The sequence below is a fragment of the Dipodomys ordii genome, unplaced genomic scaffold, assembly GCF_000151885.1.
Source record: "Dipodomys ordii isolate 6190 unplaced genomic scaffold, Dord_2.0 Scaffold96, whole genome shotgun sequence".
NCBI lineage: Eukaryota > Metazoa > Chordata > Mammalia > Rodentia > Heteromyidae > Dipodomys > Dipodomys ordii.
Genome location: NW_012267312.1, coordinates 586,847 through 606,168, shown reverse-complemented (window position 1 = coordinate 606,168; position 19,322 = coordinate 586,847). Strand labels below are relative to the sequence as shown.

Below are 19,322 nucleotides of genomic sequence, written 5' to 3'. Positions count from 1 at the left end.
TTATGACTCTGGAACTCAACCAAAGACCCACACCAAATTGAAAGATGATTATTGGAATTAAATATTCACTAAGAACAGTCCCAATGTGTGATCGATTTGCCAACAGTTGCTCCCAACTCTCAACTGTAGGTTGTAAACAGTCATATTAGAGTGGAGTAAGCCATAAAAAAGCCAAACCTAGCAGATTCACCACCACAGGAGATGAGTTTTATTTGAAGTAAATGTGGAAAGTCACATGTACAAAAGCCTTTTCAGTAACCTTGGTAACATATGAGAAGACAACCTAGCAACTCTGCTGGCCTAAAGTTTCAGTCTTGATTAGGGCAAGAAACAGACTGGTCGACTGGCTGGCATTTTAACCTAATGAGGATATCGTGAAATGAAGAAGCCACAAAAGGCCAGGATACAAGCACTCATTTATCTGCTTTAAAAAGACTTAAAAGTATCTAAACTTTTAATACATTTCCAAACACATATATAGATCTTTTGGCAGAAGTTGAAAGCCTTATTTGCTTGAAGTCTTTGAACATGACAGCTGACCATTCTTGCTTGATAACAACTAAGACACGTTTAACCATGAGAAGATAGACAGAAGTTGTTTGATACTTGACAAAAGTGGTACGACAATTCAACCAGAAGGGTGGGGGATTATCTATTATACCAAATGGTGCTGGAACAAGTAAATACACACACATTAAAGATTTACATTTACCCCATTAAATATCCCATAAACATGAAGGAATTAAATAATATTTCTAAAAAAAGAGAAAAATTGTATCATCATGGTTAGAGTTCTTAGAAATGATATCAAAAGCACAACATATAACAGAAAAAGTATACAAATTAGACTTTAAAAATAAAGACTTTTGTGGTTCAAGGAAAGAAGTAAATGCAGTCAAGCTACACACTGGAAAATACTGTTTTTTTCTCTCTCTCTCTTACCTCTCTCTCACACACACATACACACACACACACACACACACACACACACACACACATACATATACACATAAAACTTTTATCCAGAATATAGTTTTTCAACTCAATGTTAAGAAAGAACATGCAATTAAAAAGTACCAATGAAGATATACAAATGACTAATAAGTTTGTATAAAAAGTAAATCATTATTAATAAAACCAAAATGAAAACCCTAATGAAATTTGTAAGTGAAATTTTCTAACATGACCCATCACATCAGTGGAATGAAGAAAGACACAAATAAATACAGAAAAGGCATTTGGTAAAATTCACTATCTTTTCATGATAGAATATTCTACACAAATTAGGTATGATGGACCCTATTTCAACACACAAAAGGCCATATATGACAAACCCATAGCCAATATCAGACTAAATAGAGAAAATTTGAAAGATTTCTCTCAAAGAAATGCTTTGTGGATACACACACAGCATTAGATGTTCTAACCAGAGCAACCAGACAAGAGAAAGAAATAAAGAACATTTAAAGGGAAATGAAGAAGTCACATTTTCCTTGTCTATATATAACATGAACCCCTACATAGAAAACCCCAATGCCTTTACCAAAAAATACTAGAACTAATAAACAAATCTAGCAAAATTTCAGGATACAATTTACCAACCAATAAAAAACAGTGACATGCTATATACCAATAGTGATCTGAAAAGGAAATCACAAAAGCAATCCAATTTATAAAAACTACAAAAAATAGCTAGCAATAAATCAGCCAAAGAGTAAACACCTTTCTAGTGAAAACTATAAAATGTAGATGAAAGAAATTGAAGAAAACATGCAAAAAGGAAAGACATGCTGTGTTCATATATTTACAAAAGCTATTGAATTATAAGTGTATAATTTTCTGATATATAGATTATAACTCAATGAGTCTATAATGAAAAAAGGGAAAAGTGAAGTGGAAGGAAGGTGTGATAGTATAGTGTGACTGACAAATCTGGACTCTGTAGGATAGGTAATGGAATAAATATGTATTTATATATACACATATATATTATATATATGTATACATATATATCCAAAGTAAATGAAACTCTAATCCTGACTCCCTTGGTCTTGGCCAAATTATTCACAGGAGTCTAGATATGCAGTTAACATAAATATTCATTGAAAGATGAATAGTTGAATAAAGTATAGCAAAGTCATACAATGTAATCTTATTTATCCTTAAATACAATGTCAATGCTGATATATGTAAACCTTGAGGGTATATTTTAAATGAAAGACATCGGTCACAGAAAGATAAGTACTATGTGATTCTATTGTATCTGGTATTGAACTAGTCAAACTCATAAAAGTGAGTGAAGCATGGTAGTTGTCTGTGGATGGGCCAGTAGGTACTGGGAACTATAAAGTTATAGTTATGCATGATGGATAAGTTGTAGATATACTGAATAATATAGTGACTATGTTTTGATCTTGTAGGTTTAAGAGGATGGAGCTTAATTGGTTTGATTTGAAAAAAAATCAAGAAAGGATAAAAAGAATCTTTTTTAGTTGATGGATAAGTTTATTACCCTTGTTGCAGTTATGGGTTGATTGGATATGCCTCTAGTCAACTCATCATATTGTATACATTTATTAGATAGTTTTTCATTTAATAATAAAAACTCAACATAGCAGTTAAAAGCAACAAAAAATAAAAGTTTAAAAAGTGAATATATTTCCTCATTACATTTGTCTCTTAAGATAGTGGTTTTGCTTTTCTCTCTCTGATGTGTGCAGAACACAAATGCAAGTATACAATATTTGGTATATTTTCCTTTACTTGGATTTTTGTTATATTTTGCCTTTTGAGTCAGAGTGAAGAAATGATGTGGTATTTTTGTAGAAACTATCAATTCTCTCTGTAGAGTGGAAGCACAACCCCTTCTTATATTCAGCAGGGAAGCAATGATGGTCTGCTCCCTTGGAGAGAGAGAAGCTCCCTTCAATCATCATATACCTACAGAGGAATTTTCTCTTCAATGTTAGGTCAATCCATTGTCTGCCCTACTGATCTAGGTACTAGGAAACTTACTTCAGTTAACAGTGCTTTACCTCCCTCATATGTCTCTAAATCTTTTTTTTAATCCTTTGAGATTAAAGTTTTTTATCCTAATATTTTAAGTATGCAGTTAACCAAGTGAATAATCTATCTTATGTATAAAAAATCAATCTATAGGGGCTGGGAAGGTGGCTCAGTGGTAGAGTGCTTGCCTTGCATGCATGAGGCCCTGGGTTCGATTCCCCAGTACCACATAAGCAAAAAGAAAAAAAGCCGGAAGTGGTGCAGTGGCTCAAGTGGTAGAGCGCTAGCCTTGAGCAGAAGAGCTGAGGGACAGCGCCCAGGCCCAGATGTTCAGGCCCCACGACCGGACCCAAAAAAAAAAATCAATCTCTAGAAATCATAGGAAGATTTCCATAGTTCCTCTGTATATTTGACCCAGTATTTAATAAATTTGATAATTGCTATAGACAGTAGAATAAATAACACTCCAATAAAATACATGTAAGATAAAATCTTAATTCTCATAGATAATTCAGGATAAGCTATCATGTAAACACAATCCATTTAAGTACTCTTAGTATATATCTTAATGACTAATTAATATGGCATTTGAAATATAAATATCATATCATACTGTTATATATGAAATTCCAAAGTTTCTCCTTAACTACAGAGGTAATATTTTAATATTAGCAAGCATGTAGAAGTCTTCAGAATCCAACCCAGCTTGACCTTTCTAGCATGGTCTCCTGAAACTCTCTTCAGCAATTCCCTCACTATGGCAACATTAAACAAGGAATGTTTTATTACTACTTCATTATACTTCATTATACTCTTCCCTTTTCTTGAATACTTCACCCCTTCTTTATCCGAGCTGAACGTAATTCCTAAGAGATCTATCAATATCCATCAAGTAGTAGTGTCTGTTAGTTAGTACACACATAATAAATATTTGTTGATATATAGCTACACTTCAATGTTTACATATTTTAACTATGCACATTTACATATACATTCGCCATTTCCTACTAGACTATCAACGTTTTGTGTTGACTACATCACTCAGACCCTGTATGTTGTGCAGATGCAAACATTTATTGGAGAAAATACTAAATTAACGACATGTCATGAGGTTATAATTTCTAGGTGAGTCATGTATGTATCTTTTGAAAGTGCCCTACCGAGCCTAGCATATTACACAGTATCACAAGTAAATATTTAAATAGTTGATTAACTTTAAAAGTTGGCCTTCATGTGCTTGGCCTATATTACTCACCTTCTTCTGCCTCTTATAAATTCATTGGCAAATGTCCAGGATCTAAGAGGAAAATTCTTGTGCAGTTCTTCATACTTAATGAGTTGTTTGGATTTTCATTTCATATTGGATTATTTAATTGTCTGAAGTCTTTATGTTGGTGTTCTAGAAATACATGATAAACTGTGATTCTTTATGCCTGGTGACAAAACAGTATTTCTTTTAATCAAGAAAAATTGTCTCTTTACTTACCTTATATATTTAAATCTTGTATATTTAATTCTTCCATAGAAGTGTTGTGAAGCCTTCTTGGCCTCAAAATCTTTTTATATTCTTCAAAATTATTCATGACTCCAAAAAGCTTTTGTTTCTGTAGATTACCAAGGATGAATTTAGTTCAGAAATGTTTGAAACATTTGTTACTAGTTCATAGGAAAACTATATATGTATTAAAATAAATGTCTATTTAAATAATATTTTATACAACTGAAAAGATACTGTGAAAAAGTGGTATATTGTCCACTTGTTTAAGTCTCCAATGTTTAACTTCAGAGGAGATAGCTGATATGTCTATCTTTTTAACAGTCAATGTGCTGCCATATCTCACATCATGTATCCTAGAACACTCATAAGAGAATGAAAGATAACATGGCAAATAACATCTGAGTGCTACTATGAAAATAGTTTTGACCTTGCTGACCTTCTTAATAGGTCTCTAGGACCCCCAGGAACTGCGGTTTGAGGCAATGTCACTATTCTTGTACCTCCTGTGGCTGAATTCTTTTAGAGATAGGAACTTGTGTTTCTGAAGCACTTACCTGGTATTGTGGGCAGATTTCAAATAAATGAAATGGAAATACCCTTTGCCTTTTCTTCTGCAAGATAAAAGTGTGAAAAAAACATGTTTGGTTTCTCTCACTCTCTCTCTCTCTCTCTCTCTCCTTGCTTTTCCTTCTCCATATAATCTATTCTTAGTCCCCTGAAAATATCATAGTATGACATTTTTCTAGAGGTAGAAATTATGACTAATCAAACTAATTCAAAATATAGATATGCTAATAACAATCACCATAAAACAGAGAAAAACGACTAAGTAGCAAAAAAAGAATGCAAAATTATTTAAAATGTAGTTTGAAGATCAGAAGAAAGAACAGTAAGAAACTTGAATAGTGTAAAAATACAGAGGGAAAAGAGACAGAGCTATGGGTACTTTTCTTGTTTTAATCTACAGTATATTTAGTAAAATATATTCTTATACTTGGAAAGTAGTAAATGTAAACAGAGTAAATATCTATAAGGAGATATAATATCTAGTTTTTCTATGAGCTGTCTTTTTGATATATCCTATGAAATAAAAGTCATATAAGAAGTTCATGGTAGTTTCAGAGGGTGAGGAGTAATTCTAATTCTTGGTTACACATGAACTACCTTAAAATAATATAATGGATTCCTTACATCAGAATTCTCATAACTTTCATTTCTTAGTATGTGTATAAGGAAAATACTTAGTAATAGCAGATGGTGATCTTTAGGTAAATATTAGACATAAATGTTTTAAATTAGGTGGGCCATTCAGTCTCTACTGCAGCTACTCAATGATGTGTTGTAACATAAAAACAGACAATACGTTAATGAATTAATGTGGCAGTGTTCCAATAAGATTTTTGTTCATAAAAGCAGACAATGGGAATGATTTAGCTCATGGGCCATTGCTTGCAAAGCCCTAGTATGTAGTTTCCCTGACCTGAATTTAGTTTCACATATAACCACTCTTCACATATTTATACTTTGTGATTCATGGAAAATCTTCCAAGACTAATATGAACAATATTGTTCTCAAATGATGGCATTTGGTTATTATTAGTTTAAGAACTAATCAAATATTAAATGAAATACTGACACTCTAATCATAAAAGACACAGTTGTCCTTTTGGTGCTGGCTACATAACAGGTCTTATAAATTGTAACTGGAAAACATAATGAGAAGCAATGTCTAACCAGAGCCTGGAAAGCTAACTAAGAGCTATGCAATTACAAATGTGTGGAAGGCTATTACTGGCACAGGGAGCATTGTGTGACAAGTCCTGACATGGATAGAGTATTGGAATTCAAAGATGCAAGTTCTTCTGTTGATTTTTGAATGTAAAAGCAAATAAGAAAGACAAAGTAAAATCAGAAAAGACCAGATCACAAAGAGTTTTTGACCCACACTACAGAGGTTGGATTCAACCCCATTGGAAATGGTAATTTATTTCAGGTTAGGAGGACATAATCAGAGAGTTAGTTTAGGAAGATCTCTCATGCTGAAATGTCAAGAGTGGGTAGAAACCTGGGTAGAAGGGAATGGACAAATTACGAATCAATGTCAGAAGGACTCTAGGACCCAAACTGAGATTGAAGAACATGGTGAGATGAAAAGTAGAAAGAAGTGGCCTGAATCAGGGTCTCAAGTTGAATTCTAGACATGTTTATTGCTCCACTGAGAGTGTGAGCGAGAGACCCTCAGTTTCTAGCTTGACAGACAAGAAATTTTTGCAACCAATCATTGAACTTGACAGAGGAGTGGGTTTAGGAAGGAACATGATGGTCTTTTGGATGTCTAGGAAAAGAAAACATTAACCAGGACTGAAATTAGAAAAGCTATTTCAAGTCATGCATTCTTCATTGCATCTTTCACCATATGGTGATGGCTTTGTAACAGTCTTTGTTGATAGATTATGTAAGTCTTCCTATGCTCGAGGACAATCTACAGTAAGAGTTTTCAGTGACCCTCCCAGTAACTGAGTGCCTTTGTAGAAATATCACACACACACACACACACACACACACACACACACACACACACGCATGCACGCATGCACACACACACACACTCCTACCTGGAGGAAATTCTGGGGCTCAGTGAATTGACTGATTAAAGCAGAGTGAAAGAACACATTAAATCCAGCTTCCCTAAACATATTATTCTACAACTGCTTCTTTTAAAAATTGAATTTGATAGGGAATATAAACAGGAAAACAATGGAACTCTAGGAAGAAAACCTCGAAGATTTGGCTTTTTGATTTCTGTTGTTATTCTCGAAACATTTTCTTGAGGTCTTTGTGTTGGGGAAATTCTAACTGTTCTATAGCTTCAAAGTCTTGGTACTCATTTCCTCTGTTCCCAGTGTTCTTTCTGTTATTTACACGGTTTTCTCCACCTATTTTTTCTATATTACCTAATTTATTTCAATCAGCTGTAAAAAAAAATTCTCAGTGGCTAAGTACAGTCAAAATTTCTTGCTAACCAGACACCGGTTGCTCAATGCCTATAATCATAGCTACTCAGAAGGCTGAGATCTGAGGATTGTGGTTTGAAGCCAGCCTGGGGAGAAGTCCCCATGAGACTCTTATCTCCAATTAACTATTCAAAAACCAGAAGTGGTGCTGTGGCTGAAGTGGTAGAGTGCTAGCCTGGAGCACAAAGAGGTTTGGGATAGCACCCAGGCCCCACAACTGAAAAAAAAAATCTTGCTAATGAAAACTTTTTTCTTCTGTGAGCAACTAACAGCTTCCCTCCACGTGTTGATTCAGGAGACCCCAAGATATTTTGTCTTTATGGCTCTGACAACTCTGAACATGTGACTTTCAAAAGTATTGTACATTTTTCACGTTCAACAGAGCAAGCTATCACCTGTTTTGTGGAAGAAGGTAGAGTTTTGAGGGAGGCCTGATACCTGAAAGCATCACTTTTGCTCACATTCCTTTGAGAAGTGCTCATTTATGTTGCCATACCTAATGAAAAGGGAGACTGGAATATAATAGCTAGCTGCACAAGTAAGAAAAGTGACTCACTTTTTAATAAGCCAGTGGATTTTATTAAAATGCCCTCTTAATGACATCTTCCCTACTCACACTATTACAAAATTGCAGCCATTCCTTAACCCCCCCTCAAAGTTCTCTATCCCTTATCTTTACTTCCTATTGCTTTTCTGCAGCACTTATCACTACATTACAATCTGTTACATTTCATTTCTTTGTCATATTTAATTCCTAGCCTCCCCACAAATAGAATTCATGTTGCTAGAGATAGTTGTTTATATTCACATTCATATCATTGGACACTAGTAGATCTTCAACAAATCCTTCTTACACATCTGCTTCAACATGAAATAGCACAGTTACTACCAGATTAACATTAAGTTTCTAATTGTGTTCTTAAAGGAAAATAATTAGCAAGGCAAATTGACAGAAGAGAAAAATAGACCTGTTCGGTAGCACAACAAAAAGTTCAACTTCAGCTAGTCCCCCACTGCATACTCATGCCATGCTTTATAAATATTTTTATGTGGATAAGTGTATAAGCTTAGGCTATATTCTGAGTTCAAAATAGGAAGCTCAGTATCCATGTCCCCATTTGTGTGTGCTGCCTTTTAGTTTCTCTACCATTTGTCTAAAGCTAGTGGCAATGACTTAAGCTAAAACTTGGGGTTTGGAGAGCAGGACGGTCCTCACAAGCATAGGAGTTGTTTATTGTCTTGGTATTAAAATATAAAAACAAAACCTATAAAGGTTAAATAACTTGCCTAAATTCATCCATTCATCAGAGAGTCAGAAGTATTTAGGTTTGTACTTTTCTGTTTAGGTGCTCTCACTACTAAGCTACAGTCTTTGTCTCATCCTCCTCTGTATGTATGGATATGGTACCAATAAATTTCTTATATAAATGACTGAGAAGCCTTGGTATGTTATGCATTTGAGTAACAACTTATTTTATGAGGCATGAACTTTAGGAAAAAATGAACAAAGTTATAATTCTGTGACCCAAGTACTAACCAACTATGGGAAGCATGTTGGTTTAACTGGAGTTAAGGCTTGATGTCTGACTCTGAGAATGTCCCATAGGGCATATAATCTGGGGAAGTTATTAGTTTTTCTAAAAATAAGAGGAAATAAACCCTCTTAAATAACCCTTTTTAATAAATAGCCCTCTTAAATAAGAGGGTTACCCACAAGTGTCACCTCACATTTGAATTCTTCAAAAATTTCTCAAATAACAAGATCCTTGCTTACTTTATGTTGCTCATAACAACAAAATTCTTTCTGGGAAAGATATTTTGGCTGTCTGGCATATTAAAGCAATGCTTATTTTGTGGCTTATATAAATGAAATCATGGAGCAGCAAGAATCTTAAAAACTGAAAGCAAATTTGTTATAAGGATTAACTTTGGTCATACGACATCACAATTTTAAGAGTTGGATGCTATGTTGATCAAGATTTGGAAAGAATACTCTCCAAAACAACTCAGTAAATGGTTATGTTGTATGGCTTATGGACATATGGCACAGAAGAAAAAAGAGAAACATCTTCACATAACAGAACATGTTTTGCATTATGTAATTATGTGCATGTGGCTTCCAATAAAGTTCATAATATAGAACATTACATGTGGATTCAGAAATAGTGTAACTCAGGAAAAGTGGGTACAATTGACAATGATACCTTCTGGAGGGCTGAGTTTGGTGATTAATTCATAATTAGTATAAAAAAAGTCCAAAGTTTCACACAATTTTGTATGAAATACAAACAAAGGAATGTAATGTTTCTAATTGCCATTACCATTTGTATTACATAATTTTAAAGTACTACATTCATTCTCACTTAAGCTTGATAAGTATAAAGGTGTTGATTCGATCGATGTGTTCTAAAGATTCTATGTTAAAGTTGACCAAAGAAGCTGGCGATGAACTTCTCATTTGGAAAACAGGTTGAAGTGTCCTCTTTTATTTGTACATATGGTAATTTCCTGAGATTTAGCTTCCTTGTGAAGAGTATTTACATAAGCAATACAGAAGGATGTGTTAAAAGAGATTCAAACATGAAAATATCTAGTGCTTTCCCTGACACCCTGTGTAATTTCTCTTACCACTGTAATCATGCCTAGTAATTTGACAGTATTCTTACTTCATGTGGAGCTGGTCATTAAGAGTTACTGTTTAAGTTCCATGCCTAGTCATGGGAAGAAAAAATGAGTTAATGTTGACTTCATTGAATTTAACAACACATGGATAATTCTTCCTTTCTGATTATGCGAATATCTCACCATCATATTCATGCATTAGGACCATTTATAGTGTACACAGTAGCCAAGCCAATATTTCAACCAGAAGCCACTCTCTAAAAGAAAGGGCTAAATGTATTGAAATGCCTCTAAAAGTAAAATATTTAGCACTTAATTGCAGATGGGTAATGTTAAATATCCCATTCATTATTATTACGACCACATGCCTGAATAAATTCTACCATAAGCATTAAGCAAGTAGGTAAACAAAGAAATAACACTTCATGTGATGAATGCCCATATAAAGCAAGTTTAAACTGTTCTGTCAAGAGACAAGCTTGGAAATAGTGTGTTCCTTTGCTTTTCTGCAATCATCAGAATACATGAATTCATAATAAATAATGAATTCATAAATTGCATCTTCAAAAACTTTAAATCGAGGCTTTTGAAATTTCTGAAAACACATACACTTGGAAAAGCAGATTATAACAAGGTCCCAGTGAAATTTTGGCACCATCTTTCTTAGATTTCAAAATATAGTGAAAAAACTCTAGACAAAAAACTACCAAATATTTATCATGCTTTAAAAGATTCTTGACTTTTGAGAAAATTATACCCTGAGGAAAGTCTTTTGCTTTGTGTAAAAAGAAAGATTAGAGCAAAGACTGTAACCAAAGTGTGTGCTTTTTTAAGAGATGATACTTTTCCACCTGGGAATTCTTATGAATGTTCTATGTTAGTATGTACTTAATGGCCATAAAATTATCTGCAAGTAGCTGGCTTTCAAATTGATGCTGAAGGTTAATTATAAAATGCACTTAATTATTTGCAGTGCATGAATGAGTTCCAAATATTCTGTGTCCCAATCATAGACAATTTGGCAGAATTATATTATGAAGATAATTCTTCACAAATTTATTTAATGCAATCCCAATTGAATTCCTCATTGAGATTTATTTAATAATTTGACCAAATGATGCATTATATAAGTTTGAATAGCTGAGGTTGGAGAAAGGGTTAATTTACCAAAAAACTCAATATACTTAAATCTTTAAAGACTAGTAGTGTATTAGTATCACAAAAGTCTACAATGAAATAACAACCAGAACCTCATGAAAATTTTTAAAAATGCAGAAAGTGGAACAAATCAGTAATTAATAGATTTACAGCGTAAAAAATATAAATTTCTGAAAAGTCATTTGATATCAGATATTTGACTTGATAGATATTGAAGGTGTATTACATTTTTAGTGAATTTTTTAATGAATGTAAAAGGATCCAAAATAAAGTTGTCAATGCAATTATAGAATACACATAATTTTAGGAATAGTATTAGTGAATAAAATGACAAAAGAATAAACTGTTTGACATATTTATTTAGAAAAATATGCAATCCCAAACCAAACTAAAAATCAAAGGAAGCCTAGAAAAATATTCTAATATTTACATTTTGTACATAGTTTGAAATGTACTTGTACAAACCAAAGTCCAGATAAAATGGGCAACAAACATAGCAGACCCTGACAATAAAAACATAAAATGTAAAATGCACATATGTCATTTTCCAGCATTCTTAGGAATAAAAACTATAAAAATACCCATGTCAATTTTTTTTTAAATTTCATCAGGAACATAAAGGCACTAGGCGCCTGTGGTTTATGACTATAATTGTAGCTAATCAAGAGGTTGAGATTCGAAGATTGAAGTTTGAAGTTCACCCTGACAGGAAAGTCTGCTAGACTCCAACTCCAAAACACAAGCAAAAATCAGGGCTGGAGTCATGGAAGGCAAGCCAAGTAAGAGCATGAGGCTCTGAGTCCAAGTCCCAATAAAATGGAATATAAAGTAGAGTGCTCAGTAGAGGTGCAAGTGTGATAAGGCTATTCTTTTTTTTTTAATTTTATTTTATTTTATTTGTGAACATACTGTACAGAGGAGTTACAATTACATGGGCAGGATAATGCGTACATTTCTTACCAAGCATTGCAGCCTCCTCCTTTGTTTACCCTTCACATCCCTTCCCAGCCTCCCCCCTCCCCCCAAATCCCAATCCTTTTTAATCCACTGGTAGGAGTTTATAAGTATTCTTTTTTATATATTTTATTGTGAAAATACTGTACAGAGGGGTTATAATTACATGGGCAAGATAATGAGTACATTTCTTATCAAGCATTGTTACCTCCTCCTTTGTTTCCCCTTCCCATCCCTTCCCAGCCTCCCCCCACCTCCCACCCAATCCTCCCCCCCACCAAAGTTGTAAAGTTCGTTTTCGATATGACAACTTGTACTTCTCATTGTTGCAAGTATTCTTAATATCAGCATTACAAAGAAATTTAAGTGTTAACTGAATCCTTAGTATTCTTGCATTTCTTCTTTTCCAAGGAATTTAACAGACATATGAGCCAAAATGTATAAACAAATATGGTTGATGTAGCTATTTATTATCATAAAAATGGAATGAAACTAAATGTCTAAGAATAGAGGAATGTTCAAACATGCTGTACTCATATACAGCTTATTACTCAGCTCATAAATATCCATTTTCAGAGTAATTAATGACCTTGGGAAATACAATATGATATTAAGTGAAGAGAATACACAATATTTGTAGGAGTTTATCTCAATTAAATGTATAAATCTCAATTAAAATAAATATATTACCCATCTTTCTCCTGGATGAGTATTCCAAGAAATAAAATATGCAAGTAACTAATTTGGGACATATTGGAAGTGTGGAAATGTTTGCTTTTAGAATTTTATTCAAGAATCAGGGCTTGTTCTTATTTCAATTTGATACTGTGCTTCTCTGCTCATTAAAGTTTTTGTTTGCTTTTGAGTTCTGGGACTTCTCTTCCCCAAACTTGCATATTTGTAAATAAAAACTAAAACTTGAAAGAAGACTTGCCAGTTTACTTAAGTTTACAAACATCATATTTCAGCAAACTTTCCTTAAATAAAGAATTTAGACTACTATACAAGATGTTGTAGTGTCAACTGGTAATATAGACCAAAACTTACAAAAAGGAACATACAAATATTTAAAATCTAAACCTCAGGAATTGAATCAGATTAGAATATTTGAAAAATGCTACATCATCAGCTCAAATAAAACACATTTGTTTAGAATATTTCCTCTTGGAGAAAACAAAGAAAAACATTGCTCTCCCATATTCTAAAACAAGCTGCCAACAAGTGGAACCAGCTGCTTTCCAATAAGGTCTATAAAGAAGCAACGCTAACATTAGCCCTCCTAGCACCAGTTTTTAATGTCCTCCACCTGAAAGGTCCAGTTCAACAAAATAAATGCCAAGAATCTGCTCTTGGCTTGGGATGTTCAAAGGGTGAAGGGTAGAAGTATGGAGAGAAGAAGTGCATGTATGTGAAGTAGAACTAGGAAATTTGTGGGAATGCGTGGGGTTGGGAGAGATCAGGGAGAATGATGAAAGAGAAGACATTGATCAAGTTGTAGTTTCCTCACAAACTGACTTGTTGAAATGAAACCCCTCTGTACAACTACTTAAAGCCAATAAAAATAATTTTTGAAAAATGGTATAGGATATTCCAACTTGAAATGTGAAGGTGATTTAGCAATAGACTAGCAAATTTTTAATATATTTTACTGTTAGGCTAACACAAAATATAAATAAATCTAAAACAAATCTCCTAGTAAAATAAAATATCCAATTGTAAGTAACATATTAATAAGCAGTACTCCCCACCCACCTCTACCCTCCTTCTCTCTGGTACCCAAAATAATGATACAACATGTTCTGTGACTGAGGATGTCTTTAACTGAAATACTGTAGTGTACATTAGGAGGGTAAATTAAACCATGTTTTATAATTCATATTTCAAAGTATTGGAAAGATTGTTTAAGAACAGAAATGCATCCAAGAGTGAAAAGTATGATGAACACATTCATTAAGTCAACGTGTGTTTATTGCTCAGCTATACTACACCAGACATTACGTCTGGAGCAAATATTAGAGCAATAAATTAGAGACTCAAATTCTTCCTATCAGGAAGCTTAATTTCATCTGTAAAAGACAGATATTACATTACAACAACAAGTCAAAGAGCGTGAGAATTTTAGGAATTAAAAAGATAGACAGCTGGGCTCCACTAGCTCAAGCCCCACAACAGAATGTCCCTCCCCCACAAAAAAGATATACAAATACAAGAAGAAAGAATGTAAGTGTTTGGGGGGAGACTTGGAGGATTTGAAGGGCTAACCAGGTTTGATATTTTAGGGAACAAGTTTCTATGTAAAGAAAATCCCAAGGCAAAAGCTGAGAATTAGGGATTTAATTTAATATATTTAAAGAGCACGGCAAGGAGGCTAGTGGTTCTCAAAACACACAGACAAAAGAAGTTAAAAATGAGAATGAGATGTCAGAAGAGAGGAGATCCGCAGATCTTTTTTTATTTTTTTAATATATATTATTTTAAAGATACTGTAAAGAGGGGTTACAGTTACACGTCTAGAGTACATTTCCTATCGAGCACTGTAACCCACTCCTTTCTTTTTCCCTTACTATCCTTTCCCTTTCCACCTCCTCAACTTTTCCCTGCCCCCAAGCTGTAAAGTTTGTTTTCAACATAGTGTCTTGTACATCTCATTGTTACCATAGGTCAACCTGTATCCTTATTTCAGCATTTTGTTATTTCCCTTCCCCTCCCCAAATTAGAAAAATGTATATACAAGATGCAGTGCACCGACATCAAATACAGTGAAAACAGTGGTTATACCATGGGGGAAGAACATACAAAAGAAGCAAAAAATTACATAGTGCATTTTAAGTAAATTAGAAACAACAGCAAGAAAGATAAAACCTCTTGTGTTCCTATCTTGGGATTCATTTCTCTTAGCATCATCTTACATAGTCATATGTGCATAGCTTTTGACCTTTTCTACTTGTCTACTTTGTAAGATTATCCTAGATGTATACTAGTTATTGCAAATAAGGGAAACCATGGGACCTGTTTCTTTGGGCCTGGCTTACTTCACTTAATATAATTTTTTCCAAGTCTTTCCATTTCCTAACAAATGGGGTTGTGTCGTTCTTTGTGATAGAGGCATAGAATACATACATACATACATATATATATATATATAGAGAGAGAGAGAGAGAGAGAGAAATATATATCGCATTTTTTTGATGACCATCAGATCTTATATGTTCTGTTTAGTGCCCAAACCAGTTGACCCACATTCATAATTGAAATTGTTCCAGGTGCCATGTTTTAAAAAAGGCACAGGTAAAATTAATTTTAGTATATTTGTTTAATGCATTACATAACAATATTATCAATATTCTCCTTTCAACCTATGTATGATAAGTAGGAGATTCTCACTTTAAACATTCTGCATTCATTGAAATGTTTAAAAAGTAGTCTTCATTTTTTACAGCACTTTAGGGTTCCCAGTAAAGTTGGACAGAAGGTACAAAGATCATGCTCCCTTTAGTGTGTATTTTACAGTTGAGCTCATTCCAGTTCATACCAGCTACACTGCAAGTGCTCAGTAGTCACACATGATAGTGATACTATAGTAGAAAGCACATATCTAGATCCTCATAGAAAGTTATAATGTACTAAGTGTGTTGGGGTTTTTGCTTTTACTGACTTGAGAGGTAATGGAAGTCTTTGCGTATATGTGACTTAAATCTGACATGAGTTTTCAAAGAAAAGCTCTTAGTCCTGTGTTGAAAATAGACAGAGGAGAGAATATCACATTACAGAGTAGTTTTTGAACATGTTCTCAACAAATAGCAAAACTGAATATGAATGAAGTCCAATAACTAGATTTTGTTATGGTGAGTAGGGATAATTTAGCTCTTGCGAAGTTTTGTTTTGAACACGCTGTGTTTTATTTCTGTAACCCAGAGATATCTCTTCAGATGTCAAGACTCAGACTCCCTATATTCTCTGGCATGTCTTTCAAGCCCTGCCCCCAAAATAAGTTTTCTTCTTATACTAATCACAATTCTTTGTTTTCAAAGTTGTTTGTGTGTACTGAAATTCTCAAAGCAAGATATGTAGTGCACCCATCTTTGATTGTAAGGCCCTGCAGATTTCTCAGAAAATAGGATGATCCTAATAAACATTTGTTCACTTGAAGCAATTACAGTTCTCAGCTAAAATACAGAAATTTAAAAAGATTTATCAATAGTGATATATTTAAACTATTGAATATTCTACATCCAGGAGAATGAACAAATCAAAATGATATACAGCATGCTTATTTTGTGAAAGAAACAAGACACAAAAGAACACATACCATATAGTTCCATTAGCTTATAAACAAAGTTGACTGAAGGTAGTGAATGTAAGGAATCAAGAGGAGATTTCTGATAATATTGTGCATCTTTCTCTAGTCACATTGTACGTGAAATATTTAAAATTTCATTAAGTGTTCATTTATATGTTCAATTTCCTAGATGTTTATTATGCTTCAATTAAAAGCTTACATAGAACAGATATACAGCTCCCAAAAGACAAGAAAATAAAAAGTAAATTATTTTAAGTGAAAACCATTTTGTTTAGCTGTAAATCTTCTTATCCAACATTTAAGAATAGATTTATGACTAATTGAATACTATACAGTATATGCATTTTTATAATTAAAAACTTCCACTAGACCAACATATGTTAGGTATTATAAATCACTTTGTCTTTCTTCAAATAGATTGTGAGTCATAATTTGGAAGAGATTTTCACATGTGATCATTTAGTGTTTTTATTTTAAAATCTTGTTTTTACTTTTTCCTTTAATTTTCTATAAAGTTTGTTTTAATTAAACATTTCTAAACATAAATTTTCATGTTATATACTTAGCTACTGTAATAGTTTCCAAGCAGGGACAATTTTGCCACCCTCATGCGTAGGCTACTAGGTAATCTATCAGTACAATTATTCTTATAACTTGTGCAAAATGAAGTTGCTACTGGCAACTGTACAGGCCAGAAATGTGGCTAGAAGTATCTACAGTAAGGCTGGACACTAGTGGCTCCTGAGTGTAATCCAAGTGGAAGCTGAGATCTGAGGATTGCAGTCCAAAGCCAGCCCCGGCTGGAAAGTCTCTGAGATCCACCGGAAGTGGAGCGGTAGCTCAATGGTACAGCACTAGCTTTGGGTGAAAAACCTCAGGGATAACACCCAGACCCTGCATTCAAGCTCCATGACTGGAAAAAATTACCATAAGCAAACCAGCCATTCACAACAAAGAAACACGATATATATATAATCTGGGAAGGTGGCTCAGTGGTAGAATGCTTGCCTTGCATGCATGAGGCCCTGGGTTCGATTCCTCAGTACCACATAAGCAGAAAAAGCCAGTAGTGGTGCTGTAGCTCACATGGTAGAGCACTCACCTTGAGCTGAGGAGCTGAGGGACAGCGCCCAGTCCCAGAGTTCAGGCCCCATAACCGAAAAAAAAAAAAAAGTCTATAGTGTAGCTAGAGAATACCAGCTCTAACGTTAACAACATCACTTCGTAACAAAGTATATATTATGACATAACGTTAGAATCTTCAAACCAACTCTTTTTTTGAAACTCTGGCATTTCAGAATTATGACTTTGTTTAAAGCAAGTGAATTTTCTGAAAATTACTTCTGTTATGTTAACATATTTTAGATTTTTAAAAAAATGCTTTCTGTGTCTTTTTGGTTTAATAAAAATGAAAGTTTGAGAAATATGTCATTTAAAACAATTTTATTCTTCTTTCTTCAGGCTAGAAGAACAAAAGAATATCTTGTCAGAATTTCAAAGAGATTTAAATGAATTTGTTTTATGGTTGGAAGAAGCCGATAACATTACTAGTATTCCACTTGAACTTGGAAATGAGCAACAGCTAAAAGAAAAGCTTGAACAAGTCAAGGTAATTTTGTTTTCTAAAATCCCCCAGGGCCTACTTGTATAAAGAGCATATAAATCTATTTTTAAAATGTATTTAATCATCGATTGCCTGCCTTTATGTTATTTATAGTTCTTTACTAAAATGGTTTCACACAACTTTATTTTATCTTAACTCAATGGCTCCCAAGCAGTAGATAGATAGATAGATAGATAGATAGATAGATAGATAGATAGATAGATAGATAGATAGATAGATAGATGTATACATTTAAACGCCAATGTATGGTGGCTATTTTTTTAAGCTACTTTGAAAGCAGTTTGAGACTTCTTTGACAATTCCACATCTTCTAATAACTTCAAAACATGAAGAACAGGGTGTGAAATCATAAAATCTAAATTTAAATGAGAATCACTCTTTCAGTTGGTTTTAGGCTACATACCAAAAGATTTGGAGGAGAATCTGTGTAAAGAACAATCTCATTTATTAGGGAAAATCTTAACTACCAAATCAATAATGCTACTTCACACTCTGATTAAGAGCCTGGGATTTGCTGGTGGCATTGTTTCTGTTTTGTTGTGCACAAGGGCCAAGCCATTGATTTACTTTCTATACTGATTGAATCAACACCCAGCTTGTTCAAGTAACTTTTCATTCATTCTTACTGTGATGCTTATTTATCACTGATTACTTCACCTGACTGATGTGTATACTTGGATTAATTTTAATTTTTGTAGATTTAGTTTTAGTAACACAACTCTGAGTTACTCTCATTGTTGAAGAAAAGGTGAAAGGGAAACGGAAATTAATATTTTATTATCCCATATCACCTGCCAAATATTATATACATCTATAACTGCTATTTATTTCATCTTCATATGAAATTTTCCACCTGATTGTGACTCTCCTCATTTTGGAAGGTTATGAAATCAGAAAAATAGAATTACTTATTTCTCAGTGATTCAGTTGGCTTATGGATATAAATTAAATCTAAGACAAACATTTATGTCTATGAACCAAGAAATTTGCACCCTAGCAGGGGATCAAGTTTAAAGTAAAAATACTATTTAATTCAGTAAACAAATACTGAGCACTTATTATGTTAAACATTATACTAGGCATTTGAAACTAAAAGAATTAAAAGTTTTCAAGCCACCTGAAGATAGTTCTCACCTTGAAAAAAAT

General features: G+C 33.5%; 1 protein-coding gene across 1 annotated transcript in view; it reads left to right on the top strand.

The window, feature by feature from the left end:
- Positions 1 to 19,322, top strand: part of LOC105993437 (dystrophin-like) — a gene marked incomplete at its 3' end in the record, with an annotated part of 1,816,642 nt that overhangs the window by 1,218,085 nt on the left and 579,235 nt on the right. The window contains 1 exon segment of the mRNA XM_013026710.1: positions 18,014 to 18,161. Within this exon segment, the coding sequence (XP_012882164.1) occupies positions 18,014 to 18,161 (148 nt within the window).